This window comes from Alternaria novae-zelandiae (genome assembly GCF_023758075.1).
Source record: "Alternaria novae-zelandiae strain BMP 2774 chromosome Unknown scaffold_19, whole genome shotgun sequence".
In the NCBI taxonomy this organism is placed as follows: domain Eukaryota; kingdom Fungi; phylum Ascomycota; class Dothideomycetes; order Pleosporales; family Pleosporaceae; genus Alternaria; species Alternaria novae-zelandiae.
Window position 1 is genome coordinate 636,246 of NW_026056979.1, and position 22,783 is coordinate 659,028.

The 22,783-nt window shown below is 51.1% G+C and overlaps 8 protein-coding genes across 8 annotated transcripts; 1 reads left to right on the forward strand and 7 right to left on the reverse strand.

The window, feature by feature from the left end:
- Nucleotides 1-121: 121 nt before the first annotated feature.
- On the reverse strand, nt 122-1,290 carry J4E88_008537 (uncharacterized protein; the record flags this gene model as incomplete). The annotated part of the gene is made up of 2 exons (XM_049402147.1): nt 122-1,125; nt 1,284-1,290. The coding sequence occupies 2 exons, from the start codon at nt 1,288-1,290 to the stop codon at nt 122-124; spliced, it is 1,011 nt and encodes a 336-aa protein (XP_049252245.1).
- A 3,413-nt stretch (nt 1,291-4,703) lies between these two features.
- On the reverse strand, nt 4,704-5,768 carry J4E88_008538 (uncharacterized protein; the record flags this gene model as incomplete). Its single annotated transcript, XM_049402148.1, has 1 exon — nt 4,704-5,768. One exon carries the CDS (start codon nt 5,766-5,768, stop codon nt 4,704-4,706), a length of 1,065 nt encoding a protein of 354 aa, XP_049252246.1.
- Nucleotides 5,769-6,788: 1,020 nt separating this feature from the next.
- J4E88_008539 (uncharacterized protein) lies at nt 6,789-7,732 on the reverse strand (the record flags this gene model as incomplete). The annotated part of the gene is made up of 3 exons (XM_049402149.1): nt 6,789-7,024; nt 7,074-7,455; nt 7,508-7,732. The coding sequence occupies 3 exons, from the start codon at nt 7,730-7,732 to the stop codon at nt 6,789-6,791; spliced, it is 843 nt and encodes a 280-aa protein (XP_049252247.1).
- A 2,592-nt stretch (nt 7,733-10,324) lies between these two features.
- Nucleotides 10,325-11,453, reverse strand: J4E88_008540 (uncharacterized protein; the record flags this gene model as incomplete). Its single annotated transcript, XM_049402150.1, has 3 exons — nt 10,325-10,339; nt 10,464-11,368; nt 11,420-11,453. 3 exons carry the CDS (start codon nt 11,451-11,453, stop codon nt 10,325-10,327), a joined length of 954 nt encoding a protein of 317 aa, XP_049252248.1.
- Nucleotides 11,454-11,781: 328 nt separating this feature from the next.
- Nucleotides 11,782-13,161, reverse strand: J4E88_008541 (uncharacterized protein; the record flags this gene model as incomplete). Its single annotated transcript, XM_049402151.1, has 1 exon — nt 11,782-13,161. The coding sequence occupies one exon, from the start codon at nt 13,159-13,161 to the stop codon at nt 11,782-11,784; it is 1,380 nt and encodes a 459-aa protein (XP_049252249.1).
- A 461-nt stretch (nt 13,162-13,622) lies between these two features.
- Nucleotides 13,623-15,173, reverse strand: J4E88_008542 (uncharacterized protein; the record flags this gene model as incomplete). The annotated part of the gene is made up of 1 exon (XM_049402152.1): nt 13,623-15,173. The coding sequence occupies one exon, from the start codon at nt 15,171-15,173 to the stop codon at nt 13,623-13,625; it is 1,551 nt and encodes a 516-aa protein (XP_049252250.1).
- A 799-nt stretch (nt 15,174-15,972) lies between these two features.
- Nucleotides 15,973-17,576, reverse strand: J4E88_008543 (uncharacterized protein; the record flags this gene model as incomplete). The annotated part of the gene is made up of 2 exons (XM_049402153.1): nt 15,973-17,213; nt 17,261-17,576. The coding sequence occupies 2 exons, from the start codon at nt 17,574-17,576 to the stop codon at nt 15,973-15,975; spliced, it is 1,557 nt and encodes a 518-aa protein (XP_049252251.1).
- Nucleotides 17,577-20,067: 2,491 nt separating this feature from the next.
- J4E88_008544 (uncharacterized protein) lies at nt 20,068-22,612 on the forward strand (the record flags this gene model as incomplete). Its single annotated transcript, XM_049402154.1, has 4 exons — nt 20,068-20,173; nt 20,221-21,231; nt 21,282-22,013; nt 22,065-22,612. The coding sequence occupies 4 exons, from the start codon at nt 20,068-20,070 to the stop codon at nt 22,610-22,612; spliced, it is 2,397 nt and encodes a 798-aa protein (XP_049252252.1).
- Nucleotides 22,613-22,783: the final 171 nt, after the last annotated feature.

The following is a 22,783-nucleotide window of genomic DNA, read 5'->3' on the forward strand; positions in this document are numbered from 1 at the left end:
TCGTTTCTGTGTCATTTTCTTCACAATTTGACTCGATCTCTTCGCTTATGACGTGGGGCTGTGGAAGCCTTTGCTCTACAAAGACAGACTCAAAGTTAACAAATATTCTTCAACATTGACGTCAAGTTCGCTTACCATTGACAACTTCCACTGCAGCCAAAAGGGTAAGTACCAGCAGCACTATGGCTACAATTTGTCCAAACCCGAGGATATGAAGACCATTCGCTGGCTTCAACTCTCCTTGCCATATAGCAATGATGACACTCGCTGTGCCATATGACATACCGAGTGAAACGTCTGGAAGAAATGCCAGATAGGAGTCGTAGTATTTGTCGAAGAAATACCATACAGAAATTGCGGTTTTCCCTGTAGTCGATAAAGGTGGCTGTAGCCAAGCGAGGTATTTGATATTCGCGGTCTTGACCATAACACTGGCGTCTTCTGACGAGAAGCCCCTCAGGCAAAGATACCTTACGTACAAATAAGAGAGTAATGCTTCGAATAATCTTGTCCCCGGTTCGAGATACAGCTGCACGATGGCAAAGATGTGATTGTATAGCGCAGCTCCGAGAACGACGATCGAGTCGAATTTATCAAACTGAAACGACTTTCCAAACCGCGAAGCTTCGAACAGACATTGCAGCACGTTGCCTTCGTTCAGAGTCGATCCATTTATGACACCGTCGAAGTGGCTCGTGACCGTATTGATGACGAAGGAAAATGCGAACAAGACCAGAAATCCAATGGCGAAACCGACTCGGCAGTCTCGGGCGAGCTTGCGAGCGAAGAGGTGAGTCTGAAGGACACTTAGCGAGAGCGTATGGGTGAACACAGCAAAGTATGCTAGATACGTGACAATATTGAACTCGTAGAACGTGATATGGCATCGACTAGCAAGTCCCGCAATTAGAATTGCGACACCAGTCACTAGTTGCTGATCGCCCAGGACTGTGACAAATCCAATGATGACCTGGGCTCTCCGTTTTTGCTTCGGCGTAGGCTCAAATTGAAGATCGGCCTCGGCGAATGGGCGACGCCAGTTCTTGAGCGACCGCAGCGCGTAGTGGTCGAGGGACGAGAGCACTTCGATCGGTAGGCATTCGTTGAAGTAGGCCCAAACGATGACTGCAAATAGTCCATAGGCGCAGAATAGAAAAGAAATCAGCACCTACATTCAAAGTCAGTGAGTAGGTACAAAAGATTTAGCATCTAGATGTGATTCGCTTACTCCAACACCCGCGATGTCAGGGTCTATCTCGATCTCAGTGGTGCAATTACTGAACGGTACATTGGCGTAACATTTGTCACAATTGAGAGAACTTTCACAGCTGCCCATGGTCGTTTGCCCGTGTGATGGTAATATGTCAGGCTGAGGTTGGGCCAGCAGTCGTAGCGAGAAGCGGGACAAGAGCAACCTTTGAATAGCGGTGGGTACGCGAGGAGGCTGATGTCAGCCGCCAAGGTCCTGACTGCATGCGATCCCGATGCGCCAGAGAAAGTGGGAGAAAAACCGGGAATGGCGCAAGGCTGGGCTATTGGTGGCGCATAGAAATAACGTCTGCGCGTTCGGCTCGGTCCAGTGGCTAGCCTCTGACAGTCGAATCTAGGAACCGTATCAGAGTGAGGTGTAACGATAACGGAAGACATTGGGCCTGTGAACATTTACCCAGGTAATGGTGGTTTGTTTGATGACTAGTTGGTGGGTTGACGGCTCAGCCTTGTGTGTGTGTGTGTTTAGTCGCTGTGCATGAGCTGAGAAGTTGGGTACACGTGCCTACAGAGGCGTGGAAGCTCGCTTCGTGATTGGTATAAGAGATAAGCCCTGCAGGTTGGGCGAAGACGTACTGGAGGGTGGTGTTTTTGTCACTGCAGGCTGCTACGTTCAGCGGGAGATCCGAAACCATAAACCTGTCGCTGTAGATCGAAGCATATGCGCCGAACATGCGTGCGATGCAGATCAACCAGATTTCTTGGACAACTGGCGATCAAGAACTCCCGTCTTGCCTGTTGAACAGGGCGTTCAAACCAAGACTAGCTTCAGTGTCCTGCCTGCGAGGTCGTCCGAATATCGGGCTCGTTTCTGTCGCAGTGGTGTGTGCATTATCGCGCTGGTTGTCGGATAGGTCCAGGGAGGGCAGTCGTGGTGGGTTGTGCGATGTGCTATCTCCAGACGTGCTATGCACCATCGGAGACGCCTGTAGGGAGGATCTCTTGGTCTTGCGTGATGTGAATTCTTTCCAGACAAATCGAGACTGGTAAATTTGACGTCTCAAAGCGATGGTTAATTTTAATAGCGCCCATGCCGGAACGATGCCTAGCAGCAGGAACAGCTGTACATCAAGCACACCCCCCGCGACAATCATTAGTGCTGTAGATAATCCACAAATAATCAAGGATCGAATCGCGACTCTCCTGTCCACCCTAGATGAGAGCGGGTTCGAAACGTGACCAGACCTGCTCACGGCATCATCTCGCACGCGGACGGATGGCTCGACCAGCGGCTCGGATGCGGTAAGGTTTGGAGTTGGAGTGTTTGCGATGTCGATCTGGTACAAAGATTTCTGCTTTGATAAGGAAAGGGAGCTGTCCAATACGGTTTGCTCTTTATTGCATCAGTAGAGTCACCATGAGAGTAAAGACGAGGCTTACCATTTACAATCTCAATCAAAGCAAGCAATGGAAGAACAAGCAAACCGATTGCAACGACTTGACCAAAGCCAAGCATCCCTGCATCGCTCGATGGATAGACTTCGGCTCTTAATACCGCAGAAATCGTGTTGACCGTCCCAAAAACGAACTGGAAAGCCCATACGGGGATCTCAGACAGATATGCTTCGTGATATTGCTCAAGGACATACCAAACAGATATCTTTGCCTTGTCATCCGATGGTTCGATTCTAGTATCATAGTCAAGACGAGCATCTGCGATAATGCTTGCCCACTCCATTTCGGAAAGGAGTGTCGACCGGCTCCAGAGGTACATGGATATGCGATCCATTGAGGTAGTAGTGACATGACGTTGGTAAGCCGCTTCTGGAGCAGCCAATCGTGCTATGGCCGAGATGTGTTTTCCCCATAAGATCGTCAGTATAGGAATCATCTGCAGCATGATCCAGGGATCAGACAAAAGCGCGGGGTCCGATATCCACTGCTCCAACGTGCATTGGATTATTGTGGTGCTGTCACCATTGTAGAGATGGTCCACAAGAAATGTGAACGTGAATGAGATTAGCAATACAAGCGTGAAAGCTACGCGACAAACTTTTACCCATGCGTGCTGGGCTAGGTGATTTCGCAGTACATCAAGTGACAGGCTGTGCGTCGTAGCTGAAAAATAAGCCAGCGAGGTAACTATATGCCACTCATTCTCGGACATGACACATCGACTCAGAAGCGCAGCAATTAGTATTGAGATTCCGGTTATAAGCTGTTGGTCGCTAAGCATCTTGATGAATTTGACAAGAACATGGCTGCGGCTTTGTTGTTTTGGCGTCTGGGTGGACATGTAAATTTCCGCGCTATCGTGGCGCCCTTTTCGCCTGAATAGGCCCTTCAGTATTGCGATTGCATGCTGATCGGTTGACTGTAGCAGACACGAAGGCAGGGTCGAGGTTAGGTACCCCCAGATCACCACCACAAAAACAGCCAAGGCGCTGAAGTAAAATGATACGAGGATCTGGCCTTGAATTAGTACAATGAACCAATTGAAGATCCACTACTTACCCCAATACCTGCGATGTCTGCATTGACTTTTGGTGTTGTTGGACACTTTGGTGCCCATCCTTTGGTCCCCCACGGGTATCCTTCCATCCCCCACGGGTCTCTGATGCACGCAGTACAGTCGATGGAACTACCACAATTGCCCATGGTTGTACTTGTTCAACCAAGGAATTGAATGGAGTACCTGTCTACAAGGTAGGCTTTGTAGAGGTGTCACAGCCGTCGCTCCGTATGTAGTGGTGATGATTCGCGAGGTCGAGGGATGGCAAAGAAGGATCTTTGAGGTCGCCGAGATCTGTGGTAAGCAGGCATTAAACGCAGATGAAATGAGAAAGTGGTGAATATGGTATGTTCGTTTCCGCGTCTTGTTGGAGGCAGCCTTGATGAAGATAACGAGATGTCCCGCGTCGGCACGCCTGACAAAGCAGGCGCGATGTCCATCGAACGCCGCCCAGACCGCCACAAAGCGTTGATTGGAGGACTCTGAGCCCCCAAACATACTCAAGGATGACTGCATCGGATGAAGGGCAGTTGTAGGGGGGCCAAAGGACGTTGGTTGCAATCAAAAGTAACAGGCAGTCGTCGAATGGGGAAGGTGCTGCGCTATATGCTGTTGACAAATGGGCGGTGCAGGAAGGCTGAGACAGGCTACGAGTGTCCGGTGATCTATCAAGGTCAGCAACACGAATCGCAAGGTGCGATGCATCTCAGAATGTGCATACCTGTTATGTGTTGTGATTATAAGGAAGTGTGAGTCTAGAGCGAGGAAACCGCCAGTATGCCCAACAGCTGCTTCCTCCGGGCTGAGTCATGCTATAGAGCTCATCCCGATTGCGCTAGTGCTGTGCGAGTCATTGACAGACCCAACCAGTCAGCTCCCCAAAGTCTACCGCATCACTGGTACAATTCGTATGCCATTATTGTTGTTCATTCATCTTTCATTCATCCAGCTCTGAAGCTGCTAACGGGGTATATACAACTCTCTACTCCTTGCTCAAATCCGCAATCTGCAGCACCGCCTTACCAAAGTTCTTTCCCTCCAGCATACCAATAAAGCCGTCAACCGCATTATCAATGCCCTCGGTAACACTAATCTTCGCCTTGAAAGTACCCTCAGACAACCACTTCTGCAGCTTCTCCTGGTGCTCCTTCGCATGCTTAGGACCCATGTTCTCGTCACCAACGATGAAACCACGGATAGTAAGGCGCTTGGCAACAACGTTCATGAGGTTGCGGATGGGGTACTGCTCGCCGGGCTTAGCGTTGTACTGGGAGATCATGCCGCAGGCGACGATGCGGCCGAAGTTGTTCATGGCGTTGATGGCGGCTTCGAGTTGCTCGCCGCCGACGTTCTCGTAGTAGATGTCGATGCCGTTGGGGGCGAGGCGGGCGAGGGCATCGGCTGGCTTCTCAGTCTTGTAGTTGAAGCCGGAGTCGAAGTTGAGCTCCTTGGTGATGAAGTCGAGCTTCTTGTCGTCGCCGACGGAGCCGATGACGGTGAGGCCTTCGTGCTTGGCGAGTTGGCCGACGAGCTGGCCGACGGCGCCTGAAGCGGCGGAAATGAAGATTGTCTCACCCTTCTTGGGCTGGCCGATCTCGTAGAAGGAGGACCAGGCGGTTAGGCCGGGCATGCCGAGGGGGCCGAGGAAGTACTTGGGGTCCAGGTTGTAGGGGTTCTTGAGCTCGATGCAGTTGGCGACGGCGTCCTTGTCGAGGATGGAGTACTCCTCAATGGGGCTGATGCCCATGGTGATGAGGGTTTGACCCTCCTTGAACTTGTCGCTGTTCGACTTGACGACCTTGAAGATGGAGCGGTTGGTGATGGGCTTGCCCAGCTCGAAGGGAGGGGAGTAGGACTTGACGTCGGGTGCACGCATGCGGCCACGCTGGTAGGGGTCGAAGGAGGCGTAGAAGTTCTTGACGAGAAGAGCGCCCTCGGGGAGCTTCTGGTCGAGGTCAATGTCGCGGGCCTCAACAGCGAGGTCCTGGCCTGGCTTTGGCCATCCCTCTGGGACCTTCTTGAAGATGACGCCCTTGTTCTGAACCATGATGTTGTGTTTGTGTTGTGTAGAATTGGGTGTTAGGAAGGAAGAAGTAGGGTATCTTGTGTTGATGTTGTAGAGTGGTTTAATAATTTGATGCTGAAGATTGAGACATGAGCACCTAGCTATATACCAACACCTCTAGCTGACAAACTGTGATTTCACCGCCGAGAGAAAGACCCTGATTGCATCATGGGTGGAGGGAGGGACCCGGAGGCGCCGTCCTAGCACGGCAAGCCCAGTCGTAACGTTGCATATCGGCCAGCGACCGGCAAAGAGGCCGCAAAACGAATATTCGTCCGACTCTAGAAGCCACGACTTCGGCCAGGTGTCTCGACGCGGGGCACGAAACTTGTCGCAAATGCAGAATCTTCGAGACAACGTTGAACGACACGAAGCCATGACGAGCGCTCGCGCCGGGAGTCACCCGCTTTGGGAAAGGTGCCCGCTGCGAGATTTAAGGCTGAGCCGAGGCAAGTGGGGCGTGGATTGGTAATGGAGGGGTGTAGCTAGAAGTCGCTATGGATTCAATGCACTCAGCGGTGAGAGTGCTAGTAGTATGCTGACCTGGAAGGCTTAATGAAACGTCCGAGCATATATCTGATTCGTCTTGTGCATTAACAACGGAAGTAGTATGTCAGAAAATGATCAAGAGCAGGACAAGTGCGTCTCAAAGCGTGTCGTACGAAAAGCTCTACAGTACTCATGCATAGTGTGCCGGGAGGATACGGACGTAGGTCGGTACATTGGTTCCTATGTCTCCGTTGGATGCGGTGCGTGATGAATTACTTGTGTATTCGTCAACCATCATCCTCCCTCGAAAGCAGTCAACTGCTCCATAGAGCTATCTGATCTAGCCTAGCTTCAGGAAATCTATCATAACCTTTACTCCGTGTAAACACAGGGAAGTTCCCTTCTTATGCGATGTCATGCTTAGTCTCGTCGTCGAAGGCTCTTACGCCCAGGTGGAGATTTGTATGCATGCCATACACTATCGCTCGCCTGATGTACTTGGAGGTTCTTGTGCTACTCCTCCTCTTCGTCTTCTCTGCTGTCCACGAAGAAGTCCCCCTCTTCCTCCTCAGGCTCCATGACCTTCTCTATCAGCTTCAGCGTCTGCCGTAACGGCAAACCGACAACGTTGTCGTAGGACCCTTCTATGCGCTCGATGAGGCACGCACCCGCTGTCTGTATGCCATAGCCGCCTGCTTTATCGTTACCGTCGCGCGTTTTGACGTATGCGAGGATCAGTTCGTCGGTCACTACTCGTGTTAGCATCCGAATCAGCCATGTCTAAACAGGAAGAAGTACCAGTAGGATCAAACATAACCGTAGTCTCTTCAACATGCGTCTCCATGGCATATCCCGGATCTACCGCAGACTCTAATGGCTTCATCACCGCAACGGCGGTCATAACCTTGTGCGCACCCTCATCTCTCAGCATCTTCAGCGTTGCTATATGGTCTGCCTCGCTCTTTGGCTTCTCCAGTATCCGCCCAGCGTGCGATACTACGATTGTGTCGGCAGCGATGACGATGGCAGGTTCGCCGCGCTCGCGATTGTTAATCTCGGATTTGTATACGTCATGCGCTTTGGCGGACGCGGTTTCGAGGACGTAGTTCAGCGCGCCGAGCGAGTGGTCTAGGTTTTCGGCGAACTTGGAGGGGACTACGTCGATTTTTGTGAGGCCGATCTGATCCGAGTTAGCTTTTAATATGTTCACGTCGTAGTGGAGATTCTCTTACCTGTGCGAGAAGCTGTCTTCTACGTGGTGACGCGCTCGCAAGCACAACTCTCGATCCTCTCAACTCATTCAGCGCTGGCAGATTTAGTGGCGGAGGCGGTCCTGGAGGGAGCCTCTTCGCTAATGGTGTGCCCGATGCCGACTTGTTTTGTGGGATTGGTGACTTCCGCGCATCTTCATACGAGGGCGGGGGGTCGGACGGTAGTAGGGGCTCTTTGACGTCCATTGTGGCGGATGAAATATGTTTAACGATCAGGTGATATGCAGAGACTGCACTTCAATAATAAAAGGTCAAAGAATTGGGTATGCGGTGCGATTGTAGTGATGTTGGGGATATCCTTCGATGAAGCTGTTGATTTCGGGGATGCTTCAGGGTCCAAGCTCCTGCGCCACCCGACTGGATGACGTTCGACTGGGGAGCCGCAACGCAGATCCTTTATCCATTCCTCTCCAGCAGTGCAGCCACTACCACAAACTATGTTGCCACCAAAGCTCACGCATCACGGATGAAGCCTATGTTGCTGATAGGTACATGTCGCGAACATGATAAGTTGAAGAATAGAACTCTCTAGACATCGTCCTATCGGATAAAGCAACGCGCCAACAATCTCTAATGGAAACTATGAATTCCTGTTGAAGGAATTATCGCAATCAGTTATGCACAGATTCATGCACAGCCCAAATAGTTAAAACCTCATCACCACCGTGCTCTTTGTCTAGCGACCGCGAAAGAAACCTCATCTTCATCCGGCCAAGGCCAAGAAAAGTCACGAACAACGGGACTAATACGCCTTTCTCTCCCATCGACATACTCTCCTCCTCCCCTTCTCCTGTAGCCAAGTTGAGGTGAGGTGGTGCCCAGTGGAACGTCCCTCGTCCATCCAGACACAACTCGCCGTAAAGCTGTAAGCTTGCGTAACAACGAGAGCTAGGATCAGCCTCTTGCAAGTCGCGGAGGCGAAATACGCTCTTGACTCGGATATCCAAAGTTCCGGTGGTGTAATCGGAATACGTTCCACATCCGAGGCGTGACTTGGATAGCATGATGAGGTATTCTGGTGAGTATAAGATCCAGCGGCCTTCCAAGGACTTTATACATAATTTTCCACCTTTGCGGATTGATCTACGCAAGATCCACTCAGACTGTGCCATTTTGGCTTGGTGGGCGTACTGTTCGGCAAGAGCTTCCTCGTAACCGTTGACCGAAGTTCCTACGTATAGCTCAGCGGTTGTGAGGCTCGCATTGCCAGCCTCGAGATTGTTAATTGCAGGAGGTGACATTTGGCTTTGGTTCTGGACTTGAGAGTGTGAGCTATAGAGTCAGGAATGAGATAACAAGGTGCACTCACCTGTAGTAGCATCCATTTTGTCGTGGATTCGGGGGCTAGCAGACGTGCTGGGTTCGTCTCTACCTAGATAGGTTGGCGGAAGGTACCTAGAGATTGGTGTAAGAAGTCAGTATATGTCTCAGATTAGTTCTTACATGGACATGACTTACCGAGTTCGACCTTGGGGTAAAGTGGACATAAATGGCGCTTCGTAGTATGGTACTGGTCTGCTCCAATAGTCCTTCACGAACCCGTTGGTTTCCATATCTTCCTCTGTCCTATCCAAGATCCCAACAAACAAGTAGTCGTCTTCCTCAATACTACCACCCAGTTCTTCCGCTGGGATGGTAAATGTAATGTATGGACCATCGAACGACATCATCGTCGTGCTTATCGGATGTTTGTACCAATAAATCCCGTTATCATCCGCCTGAACAATTGTTGATCTAAGAACAAAACGTCTACTCTCAGAATACCCGAAAGTAATAAGATGCTTGACTCCAGGAATTGTGCATCTAGCCCCGGTAAGTTCTCCACCAATCTTCCAGCGTGGTCCCAGGCGAATGCTACCTGCCGTCCATGTTTTGGCAAACTGTTCGGTCCAGAGAGTCGGGTTGTTCTTGTAGTGCAATTGCACGTATTGTGGAGAGTACAATGTGTATTCACCCCGCTTGGGTAACACTGGAATCTCGTCATAGGTTTTGCGGTTCAAAGTTCCATCTCTTATCCCCGATATAACATGATCGGAAGCACGAAATGCTTGGATTGTTAATCGAAAATGTGAATTATACGCATCTTTAACGGCAGGTGGAAAGTCGTTGTCTTCGTCAGGGTCTGACGGACTAGATACGCTGTCTCTTCCACTTTCCGTTTCGATGTATTGTTTGTTTGCGTGCATAGCTGCGAGCAATTCGTAAGAGGATTGCGTGATGAGAGAGGGTATTGTAGTGGTTTGCAATGCACTCGTGTGGAATTGCTACATCTAATTAGTATTGTTCATATCGAAGCAAAGGCCAACGCGCACTTACTCTAGAGCTGCAATCCGACACAACTGTAAGAAGATAGATGTCTCTTCTTTTTTCCGTTCACTGTCAGCCATTTTATAGATGAAGAAGACGCGACCAGCCTCCTCTAGCGCTTGTGATATCTTAGCGTGTCGAAGTCGCGTTCACGGCTTGTAACCCAAAAACCACGGGCCGACTCCAGATATCGAAAACCAGCCTTCTCTTTTTTAAAAGGGCCTACAACTGATTCAGTATGCATCAGCTTCGCTAAAGAAAACAGGTATATTGTACATTATTGACAGCGGACGTCCTGCCCAGAGGCCGCAGTAGGTGCGAGATATCGAGTCCGGCCTTGGGGTAAGACAGGGTTGTACGGGGTTTTGTAATGAGGTTGCGGCTTCCATTCCGGCATTCCCGGCCACCATTCTGCCATCTCTTCCTCGTCTCTGTCTAGAATTCCAACAAGCTGAACCGTTCCGTGACAGTCTATATCCGGAAGTTCTATGATCAGATATGCGCCGCCCAAAAAGGTAATCCTAACCTCTACTTCTATACCTAAATAATGCCAGTAACCCTTACAGGTTTGCCTCGACGGAAGTTTTGGAGCGGTGTATGCAAAGGTTACACGCCTGTTGTCATGGAACAAGTTGATTTCAGCGCCAGGGCCTTTGCCATCTCCCCAACGTTGTCCCAGTCGTATAGTACCAGTGCGCCAGTTGCGGGAGGAGTTCTCGGTTATCCGGTGTGGATTCTTCGCAATCGCATATGACAGGATCTTCTCGGAATATAGCGTATATTCTCCGCGAATGTAGACCGGCTCTTGTGGACCCTCATATGTACCGTTGCCACCATACAGCTTCTCGGTGAGGTACTCATAAACATGTTTAACCTCGTTTTGATAGTCGATCTCTCTGTTTAGAGTATCTTCTACCGCATTCCTGTTTTCGGCGAGCTGGGCCATCTTCTGATAGTACTTGATGAGAATAGCTTGTTGTTCGCGCTCGAACTCGACCTGCCTTTCGACCTCATAGTTCCGTTTTCGTTCACGTTTCATTCCCTCACTTGCGCAGTAGGCCTCTCTGTTCGCACGCTCCTCATCGACGACCTCGACCATCTCGTTCTCATACTGGAGGAGAATAGCCTCTGATACGTGCTCGAAATGGGTCAAGCTTCTGTGCCGCTCAGCGCGCTGGACTGCCTTCTGATACTCGACGAGCATAGCTCTTCCTTTGCGCTCGAAAGCGGTCTGGCCGAAGCCATCATAATGCAGCTTTTTGAGGTTGGGATTCGACAACTCCCTCGCTGCTGCAATGATATCTGATCGGTCCCGGTGTTCGTCGATTCTGACGTTTGTGGACTTTGCAGGAACAGGAGGCTTTGCGTGAACAGCAGGCTTTGCCGGAACAAAAGGTTTTGCAAAAACAGAAAGCTTTGCGGGAACAGGAGGCTTTGCAGAAACAGGAGGCTCTTTCGGAACGACTCGGAAGTAATCCTTGATCTTGCCGTCCCGTGTGAGCTTGCGCGTAGCTGCTGTGAATCGTTAGAAGCGGTTCCTTCCTAGCCGAACTATACTGCACATACGCTTGACGGGTGGACTCTTCTTGATTGGAGCCATTGGGTTGTTGTGTGTGTTTACTGGTGACTGGTGAGGAGGCTGCCCCGGAAACCATTCCGACAACGATACGCATGCTCCAATGCGACGAGATAGGAAGCGTTCACCCCTGATTAGCGTGCAAGGGTCGTTAGCGCGGCGCGTCGCGTCGCGTCCGAAGAATGAGACCGAAAAGCCGTTCTAATTTACACCCAGCCTTCTCTATTAGAGCAAGTTTCTTCTTAATCCCGCACTCATTATTTTATTGCTGGCAAGGATGAGTGGCTGACAGTATCAATGAGTCTGTTGGGCCAAGCTAATCCTACGTAGGTGGCCTGGCGTCTCGTCCGGTCTACTCAAACCCCGTCCTTGTGCCGAAAAGAGCTATCCAACCCGGGCTCTGGTAGACTCTCCGAGGTCCAGGATCGATACAGGCCATTCGGTTTCGCTCCTCAAGCTGCGCCCTCAATTCCAAATCATGCTTCGGGCAGTCCTCAATGGGACACTTTTCCCCCATATGCTCGGCAGAACAGAAAAACTCTTCAGGGTCGGAGTCGCCCTCTGTGTAAGACCCTTGGTACTCCCATCGATCATCCACTTTCGCCCACTCCATTTCGCGGGTATGCCTGTCCTTCGTGCGTGAGACAGCAAAGAAAGCGATGGGCTTTTCGCCCTCGCCTCCGACCAAACATGCAGGTATGCTGAGACAGAGATAACCGTTTCCCAGGAATCGAAGGCATCGCTCGGGAATCCCCGGCTTATTGTAATACAAGGTCTCTTCTAAAGCGACTGTAGAAGGAACACTAATCTTTGGTATGTTAAAGTTCAGGCCCGGCGTTTCGGAAGGATAAGGCATTTTGAACACCAGCTCATACCCAGGTTCGCCAACGCAATCTCGTATCAAAAGCTTCCCGCGTTGGAGGTGTAGGTTCTTGGTTTCCATGTCCGTGATGTCTTCACAGTTGTCTTGCTGCATCTGATGGTGCACATCGGAGTAGAGAGCCCATTCGCCTTTGACGTCTCCCACGGGATGTTCTCTGCCTTGTGCGATCTCTTTGTCAACCCATCGAACCAGGGCCCATCCCTTGGCGATGTATTCTTGGTGCTTCTTGAGGGCGAGTGACCTCTTCTCTTTCAGGTAATTCGCGAATATACGCGGATCTGGCGGAAGCTCCTCGTACACATTCATCTCGTCCTCGGGTATGTCATCCTCAGCGGCATGGACTCCAGGCATACCGTCTTCAGAGATGTCGTCCTCGGGCACATCGTCTTCGACTCCAGACATGTCGTCCTCGGTCGAAATGTCTCCGTCCAATCTGTCCGAGTCGCTTTCTCCTGGTCTTATCAGGATCCTACCCCTAGGCGGGTTGTTTCTCCGGTCTTCCAACTCTGCTTCTATGTACCGTGCCCAAGCTTGTCTCGGGCTGTCTCCTTTGGGCTCGGGCTTGTCGGCTTCGGCGTACGTTGGAAGAGATTGCGTTGCAAGAAACTGCTGGACTTGCTCTTGTGATACCGGTTCCTTGCCAACATCATTGTTTCCCCAGAACTGCTCGTCACAAAGCCTGACTAGTACCTGCTCTAGATGCACGAGTAGCTCCTTAGGAATGCCCTCATCTAGCAGGCAATCGTGCATTGCGTCCATGAAAGCTTGGTAATCCGGATTCCAGGCTTTTATACGACCGTAAGACTGTACTGCTTCGGCATAGTGTCTTACAGCGTCTTGGTAGCACATGATGCGCTTCAATGTAGCTTCTGCGCCGCATCCAGCATTGGTCCATCGTTCATCGATTCCTGTAATACATCAGTACCGATCGCGCAAGACACTGAACTATGACGTACGGTCTATGAAGGATTTCAATTCTTCGCTTGGGCTCATAAACACTTCTCCTATCGCTACCGTCGTGGTTAGTTTTGCGCCAAGACAACGGTACCTTGCCAGGCTCACCATTTGGGAATGCCATGTTGACGTCAGAAAGTATGTAGATCTGGGATTGTGGCGTAGCTGTAACAGAAGTGTAATTCGAAATGTGATGTTGCGACGCGTTTTGTGTGGCCAGAAAACCTTGGAAGGCTCGGAACGGTGTCCATGGTTACGGAAAGGGGTTGCACTAGCCGTCTTTGACCCGCCGCATCCCGAGGTCGTGAAAACACTATCAATTCATTTCGACGAACGATGTACTATACAACCATTTATTAAAACCCACGGTCGTATGGATCGAAGTGCGTACAGTTATCCGGGTGGTCCGAACATTCGCTACGACTGTCTTCTATAGCGCCGGTAGGCGGGTTGTACACCAGTCCATCAGGCGTCTTTTCCCACCACTCTCTAACCACACTACGCCGCCTTTGATGAGGACGAAAACCTGGCAAGTCCTCAGCGATAGCGTAGAAGTCGATGAGACCGTTTTCTCTGCTTCCTCTGATCTCGTGAGCTGGAATGCGTATCTTCATATGCCCATTCTCAACAAAGCATATGCGAAACTTCAGTTTATGCGGCGAGTCTTCGGTGGACATGATGGCGTTAAGTCGCTTAGAGTTTACAACGCTTCTCTCCATCGTCCACTTAAGATCGCCTGGGAAGTGATCGTACTGCGGCGGAAGAGTCAGGGTGCCCTTAGCAGGCCTACCGTCCACCCGGCCGTATGTTGTGATTTCGAAGTTGCCGCAACCGCCGCCGTGGAACAATTCATTATCAGTTCGCCAGCCTTTTTTAGCGACGAGCATGTCGAGATATGAAGTAGACCAGAGATTCCACTTGAGAACTTGATTATAATCTTCCAGACTTGTTCTGCGTGCTTCCATGCTTTCGACGGTTTCTTCCTCTCCTGAAGCAATGCGTTCCTCAAGCCATGCTTCGATGGCTTTGCCACGTGCTTCTTGCTTCGCGTGTTTTGCTCGTGCCTTGTCGTAATCGCTGTACCAAATATCGCTGTCGCTGTCGCTTTCGCTGTCTGTGGTGTCTTCGTCGCTGGGCTCAGTTGTATCAGGGTCGCTGTCCTCGAGACGCTCAATTAGTCCGCTGTCTCTTTCCTTTATTTTACTCGTTTCGATGCCATAAAACTCAACATCTTCCCTTATCGTGTAGAATGGTACCGCCTGGGCTCTCATACTCAAGTAGCCGTCGCGGAGGAAGACGAGAGTGATTCGCATTGACTCTTGGTTCATCTCCTTCTGTTTCTGCGATGCACCTCTGTAACGGACCTGCGATTCGTCACAGAATTTTACTGAGATCTCTTCAAGTGCGGGTATTTCGAGATCTGGCCACGATCCAGTAAATTCAACCTGCTCTTTGAGGCAGGTCCTCGTACCTAACTTGAACCACAAGTTCGCCTTGACTTCAACGTCGTCTCCTTGTCTCGAAATCTTCTCGATGTACAATCGACCGGGCGCATCGTCATGGACCAAACCATCGTGAATGCAGTTTCCATCCCCATCTGTAGTATCCTCGATGAAGCTCTTCGCTGTAAGAATGTAAGTCGCGAGTTTCAACGGAACCAAGGGCCTGTGGCCTTGCTGCAGCTGTTGATCAAGCCGTGCTTCAATTTGCTGGATGCCGCGCTCAGCGCAGTCGTCGTCGTCGTCGTCTCGACCTGGATTTTCGCCACTAGGAAAACTAAGAGCCTTGCGCTGCTTGAGAATCTGCCGAATTACTTTGCGACATTCCTTTTTACGACGCAGGTCTTCGGGTAACTTGCGTAGCTCCACCTGCTCACGCTCCTTTCTTGATATAATGCGCTTGTCCATGATGCAAAGCGCAGAGTGAGAATCACCTGCCGAATGAAAATGTTTTGTGGTCGAAGTAAAGATGGAATGAAAAGACCTGCGGATGTTACGGCTGGGTCAGTGCTCACCGTGCACGTCATCACATGATTGGTCTAACTCGATCAGGCTAGAGCTGCCATAGGATCACCCAGGTGCCAACATGTCACCTACCTTTGTGTCCTGTTCAATAGCTTGTGTTTTCTCAGATGCAATACGATTGCTCACATCTGTCAAAGCCATTTTCCACAGTAAGCAAAGCTTTAGATGCTGTTGCCTCCTTTCAATCTGGAGAGAAAAAAGTCCACGCACGCAGGGCGGATTACCATGCCAGGTGATAGGCCAAGCCGACCAGAGTGAATAGCCGCACAGGCCGGGTGTAAGTAAGCCCGACGGCTGTTAAAGCTGCCAAGGATGAATGTAGAGCGTGCACGGCTAAAAAGGGCTATGTTGCACCCCCTCTAGCAGCAGCAACAGGCTATAATAAAGTATAAGAAGGCTATAGCAAGGTATTTAAAATGCGGGCTATTACTTCGCAAAAATTACACCCTGTGCAGGGCCGCTGCGCAGAAAGTAGCAACTCTGTATTATATTGTTAGATACAAAGTACGATCTATAACAGCCAAATGATAACGATCAACCCCCTCAACCAGAATTTGGGTATCGAAACAGTATTTATTGACCCTGCTCATACTCTACGGAGATCAGCTACCAACTCCTTCTCCTCAGCCGGGGATTGAACAACGTGACGGCGTTCTCCGATACCGGAGATACTCTACAGATCTCAATCTACCAACTTCCCCTTGTCAACATGAAACATCTTGAGTATTGCCTCGTATGCTTCGTCGAAGTCAATCTTGTCAATCTCCTTCTGCATCTTCTCCCTGCCTGAGACAATCTCTTTGGCAATACTGGGCCAGTCGAGAGTATCATGACCAATCATCTCTTTCGCGCCGCTGTCTACATGCACTGGGAGTAGCTTCCCATCCTTCTTCCTTATGATACCATCGACAATGACAGTCTCGATATCGGCCGGGCTGGAGTGTAGAATGATGGCGGCGACTGGGTCGTGTTGTGCGGCGCCAACCATGCTAGGACTCAGAGCATCGAAAATGACAAAATCTGCCTTGTACCCTTCGGCGATGCGCCCAATCTCGCTGCTCATGTTTGCAGCCTCTGCACCCTTGATCGTTGCTAGATTGAAGGCGGCCTCGACGCTGAGGCTGTTGGGAAGAGCTCGTGGAATCTTGTCTTGTTTCATGATGTGTTCGTTGTAGTGATTTCGCGCATTTCCGAGCCCGAGCTTTGCTTCAGCGATAATGGAGCCAGCCGTTGCGGAATGGCAATCAACACCGAGCGCGGCATTGTCCTGCAGTCCGATCGAATCTCCGCTTACGCCTCCATCTGGGAATGAGGCATCGAAGCAGTAAGATCTCCCCATGGCCATCTGGAGCTCTGAACTTGGGGTTGAACTCACGAATGCACCAGCGGCCTTCAAGAGTTCAGCATCAGCCTTGACGATCGTGCCACCATGCGATACGATGATCTTCTCATCGAGTAGACCATGCTCCGATGCTGCTTGTATCACACTACCTCCTAGCGATACAGAGCCGTGTGTGGTAATCGTCTTGACGCCTTTGGCATTCACCCTAGCGAATATATCTTTGATCATATGTGCAGGCAAAAACCAAAAGTCGAACGCGAAACCCAGCGTTACCCTTCCGTCTCCAAAAGGCCCGTTATCGGCGAGCTCTTCAAAAGTGTTCATGACCCAGTCTTCGAGAAGGTTTTGATGCCAGGTGAGGGGGTTGAACTGCTTGACGAGCGAGATTGGGGTGTAACAGAACACGGAACGCATGCCAGAAGATGCAGTACCTGCGATAGCGGCTTTGGCGTGTTCTGGTGAGCGGGTTATATGTGCGTGCTCAACCACTGTAGTCGTGCCAGCTGCGATACTCTCTAGCAAACTAGCGAGCTGACCGTAAAAGACATCTTCGGGCGAGTATTGAAAAGACTGCGAGTTGCCTGCTCTTTGTCAAAAGGAGATCCTGTAGTTCCACTTGAAACCATACCAGTCACCATGTAGTCCAGCAGCTGCTCATTGGCGTGCCTGCCTTTGAGCTGTGTTTGCCAAGCATGACGATGTGTATCGATGAAGCCTGGGCTGATGATCTTGTCCGTGCAGTCGATAGTCTCAGTTCCCTCAGATGATTTGATCTCATGCGCGATTCTTGTGATCTTGCCGTCTTCGACAAGAACATCGGATTTGGTGGGAACGACGTGGTTGCTTGCATCATGTATCAGAGCGACGCCGCCCCGAAGAAGAAGACTTTTGGAAGCCATCGCACGCGTCGACAGACCTGTGTATAGTTGTCGCGCTTCCACCATGGCTCAATTCCAGAGGTTATATACCTCGCTCGTTACCTTGCAATGTCGCCTTACGCCCCGGTCAGGGCTGAGGTCATCGTTGCTTCCTTTGACCCCTCACTCCGCTTTTGTCGGCACCCGTGGACGCATCAAGAGCGAGACGCGACTTTCTATGGCGTTAAGGCTTCACCGAACGACGAGAAACGGAGTTTAGAATATCAGTCAGCTGTGCATCTAGATTTACCTGCATTTCGCCCTATCGAAAGGACACACATGTTGTCGCGTGTTGGAAGCTGAGGTCAGCGTCGCGTGTTTGGTTTTCGCGAAGGGTCGATGACGTAATCTCGTGATCGCTTCAGCGCTCCATCGGGGGCTTCACGCGGGACTGCTTCTCCCACATCAACTACGGAACACCAGCATCATGTCTATTCACGACGGAGTCAGGTGTTGAATGGTTCATAAATTTGCGTGGAGCTACATGCGCAGCATTTAGCACGCGCCATTGACAGCAGAGGACGCCTCAATTCGCAAATGTACTGACATTCGCCAGATCACGCATTATTGATCTTCAAATGCGCTACCAATCTCAAGCACGCCATGACTCACCTCTTTCATTACCACAACGACTCCCCACGAACGAATACCACGATACCTTCGAGTCCTCCCTCTTTGCGGGCATCCATTGCCCGACTAGGGGGTGACCGACATGAACCCCCATAAGGACAACAGTCAGCCCGTCGTAGTCGGCCATCCCACGTTCTTACGAACTCCAGACCCTTCTCGGCGATATACATACGAAGGTGCATAGGGCTGGGAAGGCCAGACGTCCGGGATGAACCGCCACTCGCTTCATCAACCCTCACGAGGATATGGCCTCCTGCTGCGTCGGAATACCCGCAGATCATGCAGACTCCGTATTGTTCCAGACTCTCGGCTCGTGCTTGCTGGAACCCACGTCGCTGGTCCTGGTTGCATGCATTATAGCGTGGCAAACCAGTGGCATCCAAGCATCTTGGACAATTACACATCGTAGCACGCGGGCTGAAGAGGCGATACAGGCTGGTTGTAGTGGCATTCCGCTAGGTCGTGAGCGCGTGCGTAGCTGGACCGTTGCTTCTTCTTGAAGAGCGTGTCGATTCGCTGGCCCGCGCGAGTGTGATACATGCCTCAGATGGCGTGCTACCACGAAGTCGATTCGCATAGCCTAAGCGATTCAGGTAAGAGTTCAGCTGGAAAGTCCGCGCATGGGTGATCTCAACCCGATACCCTGGTTGTACAGCATCTGGAGATGGATCTGGCGCTTATTACGCTGCAAATGAGGCTGGAACCTTACCCAGATTACCGATCCCGAATGTGGCTTTGCGGAGACCCTTGAGTTCTGAACCACGTCCAAGAGCTCAGCAATAAGATTGCATCTTCTTCCGTTTCTGCACACAAAAACTACCTTCTTAGCTAATGTTTCCATCGAAACATCGGATTGATTTCCACGTTCAGGCGGAACGTACCGAATCTTTCGAAGATACACAAGAGGGCGCGCTTGCATGCTCGCCATTTGTTTCAGTGCATTAGCCTTTCACACCTGCCGGCCTGTGTGACAGCCTACTTACAGCGCCGTCTTTCGGGCGCTAATGCGGCTGCAGTAGACCTGTCCAGGTAAGCATCGCATTCGGTGCCAATGCCGCCAACCGAGATGTCGCAATCCTTGGCATCAATTGCGAACGTTACGCGAATAGTTCCCACCAGATGTCAGTCTGTTGAGATAATGCAAGGCTGGGCATGTCCACCTTTCTTCCTCTCGTTGGTAATCTCTTGTTGAAGAACTCGAAGATAACTAAACAAAGAGGTAACTGCACAGATTGGTTGCACGGATGATGTTTAGGACATTGTAGGTGTACGCTAGCCATGGCCAACCAGCGACCCCAGATCTCCCACGCGATCCGCCAACGCCTCAAACGCCATATCTCCGCCTTCGGAAGCCCAGACCTCACAAGCTCAACGCTTCGCTGAGCCCAGCCTGCCAAATTCCTCGTCTTCCATCTGCCAATAAGTAGGATTTTGCTCAATGCAAAGCACGTCATGATCGGGCGCTGTGCAGTGATAGCAATGCTGTACTGTGATTTGCACGGAAAGCTTCTCTCGCACGCTCTGCCCACGCCAAGCGCAATGTGCCGTCTTGTTAGACGTCAAATCCTTGGGATGGCGTCGGCCCATAGCACATGCGGCTGTGCCTCCGCCTTGGACCTGGAACTATGTGGCATTTCTATTTGACCGAAGTTGACATTCTCCCACTACTTCTCCACGGGGGGCTCGTTCACACAGCTTGCTATAAGGTTGCACCCATCTTCCCTCAGTCTGGCAAAACGTCGGGTCTCCTAGATACTCGTTACCTTATATCAACGCGCGCGACTCTGGGGACTTCCATACTGCCGGAGCTTTACTTGACTTCTCTAACCTCTTATCCACTGAATCCTAGGAGCCCAGAACACAGCCCTCGCTGACGACGTCCGCCAACATGGCATCCGCTGGTCAGAAAGTAGCCAAGGTGCTTGGAATCAATCTTGACTACCGAAAAGAGCCCGAGGTCTCTGGCGCTGCATCAATATCCTCCGTGGAAACATGTAAATACTGTATAGTCTGTCATACGGCAGTAGCTAACGAAGTGTAGACGTCGAGCGCGAACCGACCGCAAAGGAATGGCTTTCTCGATTCAAACCGTCAGCAACCGCCACAAAACGCTACCTAAGAAGTTTGTTTCCCTTCTGGGACTGGATCTTCCACTACAACCTGACATGGCTATTCGGAGACTTTATCGCCGGATGTACCGTCGGCTTTGTCGTTATTCCCCAAGGTATGGCATACGCTTTGCTGGCGAAGCTGCCTCCTGAGTATGGACTCTACACCAGTTTCGTCGGTTTCATTCTCTACTGGGCTTTCGCTACATCCAAGGACATCACAATCGGTACTGTTGCCGTTATGAGCACCATCGTTGGCAACATTGTCACCAAGATCCAGGATAAACAGCCGGAGATTGAAGCCGTGGACATCGCCCGGGCTCTTTCCGTCATTGCTGGTTCCGTTCTCCTGTTCATTGGTCTCACCCGCCTCGGAAGGATTGTCGAGCTTATTCCTCTGGTTGCGATCACCTCGTTCATGACCGGCGCTGCCATCTCCATTGGAGCCGGTCAGGTACCAGCGCTCATGGGCATCTCTGGCGTCAACACACGTGGTCCCACATACCTGGTCATCATCGACACCCTCAAAGGCCTTGGACGCACAAAACTGGATGCCGCTATGGGGTTGACTGCCCTTTTCATGCTCTACGCTGTCCGCATCTTTTGCAACTTCATGTCGAAGAAGCAGCCATCGAAGCAAAAGGTCTGGTTCTTCGTCAGCACACTGCGGATGGCCTTCGTTATTCTGCTTTACATCATGATCAGCTGGCTTGCCAATAAGGACATTCCAGGTCTCCACAACGCGAAGAACGATGTCAAGATGGCAAAGTTCAAAATCTTGGGCCGCGTGCCACGAGGATTCCAGCACGCTGGAGCTCCGAAGATGGACACTAAGCTTCTCTCAGCAATCGCGCCTGACATTCCAGTCACGATCATCGTGTTGATTCTGGAGCACATCGCAATCTCGAAGTCTTTTGGGCGCATCAACAACTACGTCATCAACCGTAAGTGGTTCTCAGGTCTCCGATGAGGAAGTACTAATCCTGCTGTTTAGCCTCGCAAGAACTCGTCGCCGTCGGATTTACGAATGTTATCGGTCCATTCCTGGGCGCCTACCCGGCCACCGGCTCGTTCTCGCGAACCGCTATCAAGTCGAAAGCAGGTGTCCGTACCCCGCTCGCTGGTATCTTCACTGCAGTCATCGTCCTACTCGCCTTGTATGCTTTGACGGCAGTCTTCTTCTACATCCCTTCGGCCGCCCTTGCCGCCGTCATCATTCACGCTGTCGGCGATCTAATCACGCCACCCAACGTGGTCTTCCAGTTTTGGGAAACGTCGCCTCTAGAAGTAGTGATCTTCTTCGCAGGTGTCTTCGTAACAATCTTTACGAACATCGAAAACGGCATCTACGTCACCATCGCGGCCTCATTTGCACTCCTACTATGGCGCCAGCTATTCACCCATGGAGCTGTGCTAGGCAGAGTCAGGATCTACATCGCCAGTCCAGAGACAATGGCCAACAAGGACGATGGTCACTTCGCTCCTGGATCTTCCGCTGCTGTTCGTGAAGCGTTTATTCCAATAAGCCGCAAGGATGGCTCAAACCCGCTGGTCGATATCGAGACTCCTTATCCCGGTGTACTAATCTACCGCTTCACCGAGGGTTTCACATATCTCAACCAGCAAGGCTACATGGATGAACTCGTTCACCATGCCCAGACCATCTCTCGCCCAACAACACTCGATAAGTACCAAAAGATCGGTGACCGGCCATGGAACGACCCAGGTAAGCTTCGCATAAACAACGAGCGCCGTTCAATATACTAACTTTCATAAGGCCCACGTCGCGGAAAACAAATCAACGTCGACGACAACCGACCCATCCTCCGCGCCATCATCCTAGACTTCAGCGCCGTCAACAACGTCGACGTCACATCAATCCAAGGGCTTATCGACGTCCGCGCCCAACTCGACCGCCACGCCGCACCCGAAACGGTAGAATGGCACTTCGCCTCCATCAACAGCCGCTGGACCAAGCGCGCCCTGACAACCGCTGGTTTCGGCTACATCGACCGCGAACGTTTCGCCGCGCGCCAGCACTGGAACCCAGTGTACAGCTACGCGCCTCTTGATAACTCAGCGGCGAAGTTGCATGATGAGGAGGCGCAGGATGAGATTAGTGCTGTTAACAGGAGTAAGGGTTTGCCGAGTGGCAAGGTGACGACTGTGCATGGACAAAACAGACCGTTTTTCCATATTGATGTGGCGGCGGCTGTTGAGAGTGCGATTGCGGGTATCAATGGGAAGCTGGCGCAGACTAGCTCGGGGAGCTCACGTGAACATGAAGTTAGTCAGACGGAGGAGTTTACGACCAAACAGGATTAGATAGGTCATTGTACACATTTCTCCGTTTGCCATATTTTCGGCATACTCTTCTAACACTTCGCGCACCCCTCTCGTGTGACAAACGCATTGATCAATATCGTTCATTCTATCATAAGTTCATATATACAAGAGGAGATCTCCCCCATCATAGTTATATACAGCGAATCACTT